The sequence below is a fragment of the Manihot esculenta genome, chromosome 17 (assembly GCF_001659605.2).
Source record: "Manihot esculenta cultivar AM560-2 chromosome 17, M.esculenta_v8, whole genome shotgun sequence".
Lineage (NCBI taxonomy): Eukaryota > Viridiplantae > Streptophyta > Magnoliopsida > Malpighiales > Euphorbiaceae > Manihot > Manihot esculenta.
The window spans coordinates 30,865,641-30,875,153 of NC_035177.2; the positions used below are offsets into that span (position 1 = coordinate 30,865,641).

Consider the following 9,513-nt stretch of genomic DNA (forward strand, 5'->3'; position numbering starts at 1 on the left):
AATTTTATTATTGAATTTAAATTTATAGTGGATAATAAGTATATAATTATTTTATTATTTAAATTAATTTAATATTAATAAAAAATTTAAATTTTGAGTTATATATAAATACTAAAAATTCAAATTTATTTTTTTTAAAAAATAAAATTTATAGCATAAAATTATTAGAATAATACATTTAAACATTAAATAATATTAAAAAAAGTAATATATAAAATTTTTAAATAATAATAATTATATACATAATAAATATATACCTATAAATATAATTCACTCATATTATAAATTTTTAGATAATATTTAATTATATGTATAATAAAAATATAGCTATAAATATAATTTGGTCATATTACTATAAATATAATTACTCATATTATAAATTTTTAGATAATATTAATTATATGTATAATAAAAATATAGCTATAAATATAATTCATTCACTTAATTAAGACTAGTACTATATATAAAAGTAGAAAGAGAGGAAATATTTAGACTTCCTAAATTATCCTTATTATATTTTATTAATTATAAATTTATTGTTATATAAATATTTTAAATTTAATTATTTAATTGTATTAATATTTTATTTAAATTCAAATTAATTGACGAAATCTCTTAACATTTAAATCATATTTGATTAAATTTTATCAAGGAAGTCTCTTAATATTTAAATTATTTATATTCAAATTTTATCATAAATTAAATTATATTTTTTTTAAAAAAATAATTATAGTATATTATTATTTAAAATTTTTTAATTTAATTATTTAATTTATACCATATATAAAGGTGATAAGAGAGAGAAATATTAGGACTTTCTAAACTATCTCTATTATATTTTGTTAATTATAAATTTATTGTTATTTAAAAAATTTTAATTTAATTATTTAATTATATTAATATTTTATTTAAATTCAAATTAATTGACAAAATCTCTTAACATTTAATTCATTATTGATTAAATTTTATCAAGGGATAATCCTCTTAATATTTAATTACTTATACTCAAATTTTATCATAAGTTAAACTATATTTAAAAAAAAAAATAATTATAATATGTTATTATTTAAAAATTTTTAATTATATTATTAATCTATGTAAATTTAAATTCATCGAAGATATTCTTGATTAAATTTTATTATAAAAAATTTTTTATGTTATGACCCAAGCCATCCAAGGTGTTGATAAGTTACCCATCTGCCTCAATCTTTCTCTTGGTCTCCCCTTCCTCACAATGTTGTCAAAATCAATTTTAACGGAGTAATGCTAGAAAGTTTAGCCCGTAGAGAACATTCTCCTGCTAGCGTTTTCAACATTTTTTCATCGAAGGAGATATACTCTCTCCAAGTAATACAAGCTATCAACCCTTCGATTGTTTTAAGAATTGTGCTTGATACTCTAGGACTAGCAAAATCTTTCACTTTAATTCACTCTAGAGTTTATTGCTTGGCCAAAAAGAGTCAGCATGATGATTCTTTTTATGTTAATTCTTTGACCCAATGTGACTTTGTTATTTCTTCCCTTTTTCTATGAGAGTAGCCAGACTTCATATATGAGAGTACAGAGTCTAATCGACTATCGTAGGCATCTATGAAGTCTGTTGTGCCCACTCTTTATAAACATTCTCTCTGTTTAGTTGATGCAAAAATTACTGTAACGACAATATCCGTATGCTTGTAAAATTACAATTTTACCCTTTTAATAAAAAAGTAATTCATTGATGAATTCTCACCATTGTTTTTTTTTTTTTTTTACTCTTGTGAGGCTTATCTTCATAATTAGCTTGCATAATTCTAGTGATTTAATTTATCAAGTGATTTTTTAGACCGACTTGATTAAGGTGTTCAAATCAAATGCCAAGCATCTAAAATGGGGACCCATAAGCCCCAGAAATTGTAGTTCATACATGGTTCTCAACTTGAAATTCAAATGGAAGCCAGAAGGGGATGCTCTCAATCCATGGTGAAAACAAAGCATAAAACAAAATCATAGTCGTTAAAGTTGAATTACCCAATTCATTGCTTCATGAAAAAGCCCTCCATTTACCAGAAACTCAGTTGAACACACCTTGTTCAAACTTGACTCAGTTTAACATCAAATTGAATAACAGTAATGTAATCTTACAGAAGACACCGCGATTATTTAGCTAGCAACCATGTCGTTCTACGACTAGATGCCAAGGCAACCCAAAAAAGGGAGGGGGACCTCTAGTCTGACACTACAGTGCGGAGGGGCAGAGAACTTTCAACTTCTTTGGCTTGAGCACTCCTTTCTGCAACAATCTTCGACATTCCAAACATCTGAAATTGAAGATCAGTAGATTAAATATGTAAGCTTCCAGACAAGGAGCAAATTATCATTGGATATGTAAGGAGTTTAACCTTTTGGATGGTCTTCTTAAAGCAGCTCTTGTGCTCATCCATAGATGCATGAATGAATTCATCAATGTGATCTTTCAAATCCTCCATAAAAGTGGCTTCTTCATTCTTCTTCTTCCGACATGAAGTAACAGCAGGCGATGGTTGATTTTGCTGTTGACTGTTTTGGGTTTCCATACTTTATATTTCCTGTGAACAAGAATTCATTTCCAATATAACATCACAAAAGTGAGAGATAAAGTGACAACAATAGTATCATTTCAAGTTACACATCCCACGCATAATCAATGGCCGGAAAGAAAGCTAGTATTCATATGATAAGTACTTAGCCTCACCCTTCTACATAATTTCCCGGAGTGCCCAAGCCAGACATAAGGAATCTTCATAGCAGACCAGCCCATGACTTGCAACAATGTAATGTGCGTAAAACTAGTTTCATTGCCAGAACAAACATTCTCCTATGACTTCTCATGGGTTAGAACTATTCACAAATCAATTATAATAGTTTGGAATATAGAGGCATAGCAGGTTCTTAAGTTCAAGAAGATGAAACCTGATAACTAAAATTTTAGTCCATTGGAAATTTACTTCATCACTCAGTTTGGAGAATAAGATCATTCGCATCAGTATATATTAAAGCCAACGTGCGACAAACTTTAACAACACAATATCAAGGCCAAAAGAAATAACAGAATCCTCTAGCACAACAGTTAATCAGTAGAAAATGGAAAATCGAACACAATAGGAAAGATATGTGTAACAATTAAAATTCATTCAGACATTTTATCGAACAACTGAAGTACAATATCCAAGTCCATCACAAATTTCACTAAGTACGACGCAAATCACACGGAGAATCACATTAATTGTAAAATTTAACAGGGTGCTTCATAAGACCAATCAAATTTATTGCAGCGAATATTAAGCAATCCTTGAAAAAAGAGAAAGACGGTGACAAGGGCAACTATTGGCCAAAGAAAGAAATATGCATAATCTGAAATCAAAACTATGAGACAGCTATACCCACCCAGTGTTTCTTCCAATTGAAAGCTTTGCTCGCCTGAAAAATCAAACGGCTAAAGAGATAGTGCGGGGGCGATGTGAAATGAAATTTTACTATATAGAGGAGAACCCTGTGGGCTGGGTTGGATTTCGAAAACTACGAGCGTTATTTCTTTTTCGTGGTGAGCAAGTTTCTTTTTGTTATTATTATTATTAAGTTCTTGGTGGGCAAGTTTGTGCCATATCTTTTTGGGATTTTCCATATAATCTGTTTCATTTATCATTTTTTTTAAAATTTTATCTGAATTTTTTTCATTTTAATTAAATCAATAATTATATTATTAATCTATTTTATAGTAGTGGTAATATAAGTTTCAACTTTCCTATTTTAGTTACTTTTTATAAATCTTTGTAAAATTGTAAATAATTTTTAAAAATTAATGATATTGTTATCCTTTTAATATTATTTCCATTTATGTATAATAGATATAATTAATCATATATTCTATAAATATTTAATTATTATTATTTCAATCTCTAATTAAATACAGCAATCGCTAATATTCGGCCAACTTATTTTTGCTATTTGTGATGCCTAGTGTATAAAAAAATTACTAAAATATGTATAAAGAAGATGAAATGATTTTGTCCTTAAATGCATTTATATTCCAAAATTAGCTTATTTAATTACCCAAAAATCAGTTTCCATTTTATTTTGGTCAATAAGCTTTGACTAATTTTTCAATAAATTAAATTCCATAATCCAACCAATCATGATAGAGCTCAGCTTTTATTTAGCCAATGAATTCTCACCAATCTCTCAACTAATAAAATTCTATCAAATCTTCAACTAATCAGTTTTCTCCAATCCCTCAACCAATCATAGCCTACCAATGTTTAACCAATTATAATTAATTTTATATATTTATATTAAATATTTTAACCTTTTAACTTATAATTAATAAATAATTAGTCTGTTCTAATATAGTTCAATAAATAAAGACATTTTACTTAGTTAAAATATTCATATTCGAGTACTCGTATCTTAATTTTTTATTTAAAAAATAATAATTAACTATATAATTAATTAATAATTAATTATAATTAATAACTAATTATAATTAATAGATTAAATTAAATAGTCAAAAAATATTTGTAATTATGTATTTAATTATATTCATGAATTTATTTTTGTTACCGAAAATCAATTCTTATATTTCGTCAATTAATTTATATTGCTTCAAATTTAATCTTATTATTTCATCAATTTTTACCCAAAATTAAACCCTTACATTTCACTAATTAATTTCATGTTACCCAAAATTTAACCTCACATTAATTAATTTTTTTAAAATGAAATTTAATCCCTCCTTTATTTCAATAAATTTTTTTCTCAAAATTAATTCATCGAATGAATTAATTGCTTATACATTATGATGATCTGAGATCCAATAGAATAGGGTTTTACAAGGGTTTTGGTATTGAAGAATAAAGCTTGTCCATCTCTCTAGAGGGGTATCCCTTTTATCCTTTCTGTCTGCTTGCTGATGACGTACAACGGCTCTCCTATGATTGGGCCACGCGTCTCTGCCATACAGATATGGGCGTACGAGGATATCAGGCGTCTGCTCCATGCGTAACGGCCTCTGATTCTCCCCCGTGCGTACGCTCGAGCGGATCTGCCAGGCTGTATGACGAGTCTCGTTCTGGATCCTGGGCTGGGTCGAGAGCTGGGCTGGACGCGGAACCCAGGAGGAGTAGGAATCCGTGGGGAGGTTATACGGGCTGGGCCGATCTCGATGAGGAAGAATCTGGTGGAGTCCAGCCTCAGGGGTCTGATGTTCTGGGCTTGTTTTGAGAGGGCGTGCGGGCCTTCCTTTCATGGGCCGTGGCCGTAATCTAGGCCCAGGAATGGGGGTAGGGAAATCCAGCGGTCATCAATTGCCCCTTCACCTTCTTGGCAGTTATTGCTCCGACTGCCGAGGGGGTGAATATCGAGAACCATTATGACCGCGCCTGTTCGAGTGTAAATGCCTTCATAACTCCCTTTCATCTTTTTGTCATTCCTTATTTCTTGAATCCTATCTGCCTCTTTCCCTTTCTGGCCTTTCCTTACCTCTCAGATACTCTGCTCTTATTTACTTTCCTGTCATTATCGCCTGGACATGCTTCTTTTTTCCTTTTCCATGAATATCTTTTAAAGATCCTGACATCGTGGGCTTAGAGTCTAGAGTTACTTTGCGCTAAGACTTCAGATTTTGAGTATATATCAGTGTTGACTCCTCTTCACTTCTAGGCCCTTTGTCGGAGAAAAGGAGTCTTTCCTTCCAGCCCTCTGTCTGTTTCCTTCTTCCAGCGAGATTCTCCTATTTTTTCTGCAAAGGACCTATTTGACGCCTTCTTCAAACGGATTGAGGTGAGCTTGGGGCTTCATTGCTTTGTTGCCCCAGAGGTTTGCTCTAATCTTGCTTTCATGATCTTGACAAAAGATTATCCTGACTTATCTCTGTTTGAAACTTTTTGGCAGTACCTGAGATAAAGATGGGTCAGTCCAAACCTCTTAAAAGTCTGATATTACCTCGAGGGAGTCTGAAGGTTTCCTCAGCGGTCCTCCTAGTAGGGCGGTTGATGGGTAGGGCCGTTTGGCAGGTCGTTGAAACTGTTTTACCCAGATCGTCTGGCTGGCCTCCTCCTCTGGTTGTTGTTCGAGCTCCAAAGAGGTTATGGGCTGTTGAGAGGTCTGCTTTGACTTTACCTTCCCCGATGCCCCTGTTGTCTGCTTTTGATATAAATGGAGGTGGCGAAAATGATCAATTTATTGTCCCATTTGGTGTGGAGTACCTGTATTATGAGAGGCTGAGATCTGCTGCACTCAGTCAAGCTTCCGTCGATGCCTTCGAATATATGCTCTGTGATCTTCTTGAAGCCGTAACTCGAAGACTTATGTTTTTCATGCGTGACATACGAACAACATATAATATCTGAGCTTGTTCGTATGTACCGTGCATCACATTTGGGCAACCGAATGTTTACCTATAGGGGGACAGTGAGAAATGCTTATGGGAATCAACTTATTCAGTTCCCCTATAATAACGAAGCAGGGCTCGGCCGACCTACGGAGCTCGTTTTCCGTATTCAAGAGTTCCTCTGTATCAAAAACTAGGATAGTGATAGGTGATAGTGATGTAAACGTAGACGATGTATCTGGTCATGTAAATCCTCTGAGGATAGCTTTTTATTCTGTAATGTGGGTATTCGTAACGTGCTGTAATGAAACTTTCGTTTTTTCGTTCATATCCGAACTGATCCTTCTTTATTATGAATGAGATGTTGAGACTGTTGTCTTCGTGGTTTTTTCTGAGAAGTCTGCGATATTGTTTTTTCCTTCTTGCCTTTTAATTGATCCGACCTGGAATCCACTTAGCCAGTCCCAGTTTTCAGTTTACTCTTTCCGAGCGGTACCAACTGATCTGCGAGCTCGGTTTCGGTTTACTCTATCCGAGCGAGACTAACCGACCTGTGAGCTCGCTTTCGGTTTACTTTATCCAAGCGAGACTAACCGACCTGCGAGTTCTGCTTTTAATCAAGGGGTTGTGCTTCTGACCCATAACTTTCAATTTACTTTTTTCGAGCTGGACTAACCGACCTGTGAGCTTTTTCTTTTAATCAATGGGTTGAGCTTCTGACCCATAACTTTGTAAGATTCCGAAGTGTCTTCATCGCTTCGTTCTGGGCTCCTGGCCTTTGCTTAATGATGATCCTTCTTAGGTGATAGGCCGGTTTGACCTTTATCATGCTTCCCCCTGTTTGTCTCCTTGGGTCTTTCTATGACTTACTCTTTTTCCTTAGTTTTTACTGCCTGGGCGGTGATGATGTGCATTTTGCATGTCAGGTCATCCTGAGGGAGAGATTCGACTGGAGCTTGGTTTCAAGGTTTTGACAACTTGAGTTTGTTTTATGCGAATAACGTGTGGGCCTTCGGCTGATGGGCTATTGTCGTGGGCCTGGCCCTTTGTAGGGGTGGAGAAGCCCAGCGGTCATCTCCCTGCCCCTTTACCTTCTCGTCGGTTATTATCTAACCGTTGAGAGGGTAAACTTCGAGAGCAATTAATGATCGCGCCGCTCCAAGACAAAACTGCTCAGAACAACGTTTCATCTCATTATTGCCTTTCACTTCGAATTCTCCCTGTCTTCTGAAGAAACTCGCTCTCTTCTGCTCTCTGTTTTCCTGCAACTTCTTCTGTTTTTTCCATCCTGATGATCTGAGATCCAATAGAATAGGGTTTTACAAGGGTTTTTGTACTGAAAAATAATCTTAAAAAAACTTATGCTACCTGGGGAGGAAGCTCCCCTTTTATCCATTTCGCTTTGCTTACTGGTGACGTGTAAAGGCCTCTCCGTGATTGGGACACGCGGCTCTGACATACAGATTCGGGTGTACGAGGGTATCAGCCGCCTGCTCCATGCGTAACGGCCTCTGATTCTCCTCGTGCGTACGTTCAAGCGGATCTGCCAGGCTGTCTGAGTAGGGCTCTGGACACTGGGCTGGGCCGAGAGTTGGGCCGGACGCTGGGCCCAAGAGGAGAGGACCTGCTTCGCGTGGGCTGGGCCGACCTGAGTGAAGAAGCTTGATCGAGCCCGGCCTTGAAGGATGAATGAGTTGGGCCTTTGGCTGTGGTCAAGGCCCAGGACTGGGGTAAAGAAATCCAATGGTCATCAATTGCCCCTTCACCTTCTCGGTAGTTATTGCTTTCAACTGCCGAGGGGGGGAATATCAAGAACCATTATGACCGCGTCTGTTCGTGTTCAGATGCCTTCATAACATCCTTTCATCTTTCTGTCGTTGCGCAGTTTTTGAATTTTATCTGCTTTTTCCCCTTTCTGGCTTTTCTCTATTCTCCGTGTCCTCTGTTACCTTTGCTTTCTTGTCGTCATTATCTGGACATGTCCTTTCTTTCCTTTCCCATGAACATCTGTCATTGCTAGCTTAGAGTCTAATATAACTCTATCTTGTGCTAGGGCCTCAGACTTCCGGGTATATATCAACGCCAGCTTTTCTTCTTTCTCGAACCCTCTGTTGGAGTAAGGGGTTCTTCCGTTTCCAGTTTTCTGTCTGCTTCCTTCTTCCGACGAGATTGTCCTGTTTTATCTGCGAAGGATCCATTTGACGCCTTCTTCAAATGGCTGGAGGTGAGCTTGAGTTTGTATTGCTTTGTTACTCCATAGATTTGCTTTAATCTTGCCTTTATCATCTTGATAGAAAATTGTTCTGACTTGTCTCTATTTTGAAACTTTTTGCAGTACCTGAGATAAAAATGGGTCAGCTCAAAATTTTTGAAAATTTGAGGTTACCTCTAAGGAGTCTGAGCGTTGTTTTGGAGGTCCTTCTGGTAGGGAGGTCGACGGTTGAGACCATTCGGCAAGTCGTCGGAACTATTTCACCCAGGTCGTCTGGCCGGCCTCCTCCTTTGCTTGTTGTCCGGATTCCGAAGAGGTTCTGGGGTGTTGAGGGGTTTGCTCTAATTTTACCTTTCTTCGGGAGAGACAAGGAAATTTCCCCGATGCCCCTGTTATCTGCTTTTGATATAAATGGAAGTGGCGAAAATGCTCAACTTATTGTTCCCTTTGGTGTGAAGTACCAGTATTATGCGAGGCTGAGATCTGCTGCACTCAGTCAAGTTTCTGGCGATACCTTCGAATGTATGCTCAGCGATCTCCTTGGAGCCGTAACTAGAAAGCCCGTGTTTTCATGGTACATACGGACAAGCTCGGATATTATATCCTATCCGTATGTATCGTGAATCACATCTGGGCAATCAGGGTGTCGACCTATTATAGGGGAACAGTGAGAAATACTTATGGGAATCAACTTGTTCAATTCCCCTATAATAGCGAGACAGATCTTGGCCTTTTCTGCCAAACTCACATTCCGAGCTGCGAGAGTTCCTCCGAGCTGAAGATTAGAGTAGTGAGGTAGGTGATGACGATGTAATCGTAGATGGTGAAGTATCCGGACATGTAAATCCTTTAAGGATAGTCTTCCATTCTGTAGGCCCGGACATGTAAATCCTTTAAGGATAGTCTTCCATTCTGTAGGCCCGGACATGTAAATCCTTTAAGAATAGTCTTCCAT

The 9,513-nt window shown here is 36.0% G+C and overlaps 1 protein-coding gene across 2 annotated transcripts; it reads right to left on the reverse strand.

Annotated features, from left to right (window-relative positions):
- Window positions 1-1,991: 1,991 nt before the first annotated feature.
- LOC110604645 lies at window positions 1,992-3,563 on the reverse strand. 2 transcript variants are annotated; one of them, XM_021742905.2, is made up of 3 exons: window positions 3,406-3,563; window positions 2,382-2,567; window positions 1,992-2,300 (listed from the first exon to the last, which is right to left on the reverse strand). In XM_021742905.2, exons 2-3 carry the CDS (start codon window positions 2,553-2,555, stop codon window positions 2,208-2,210), a joined length of 267 nt encoding a protein of 88 aa, XP_021598597.1. In that variant the 5' UTR covers window positions 2,556-2,567; window positions 3,406-3,563; the 3' UTR covers window positions 1,992-2,207. The 2 variants fall into 2 exon arrangements, with proteins under 2 accessions (XP_021598597.1, XP_021598598.1); XM_021742906.2 differs by lacking the exon at window positions 3,406-3,563 and adding an exon at window positions 2,714-3,383.
- Window positions 3,564-9,513: the final 5,950 nt, after the last annotated feature.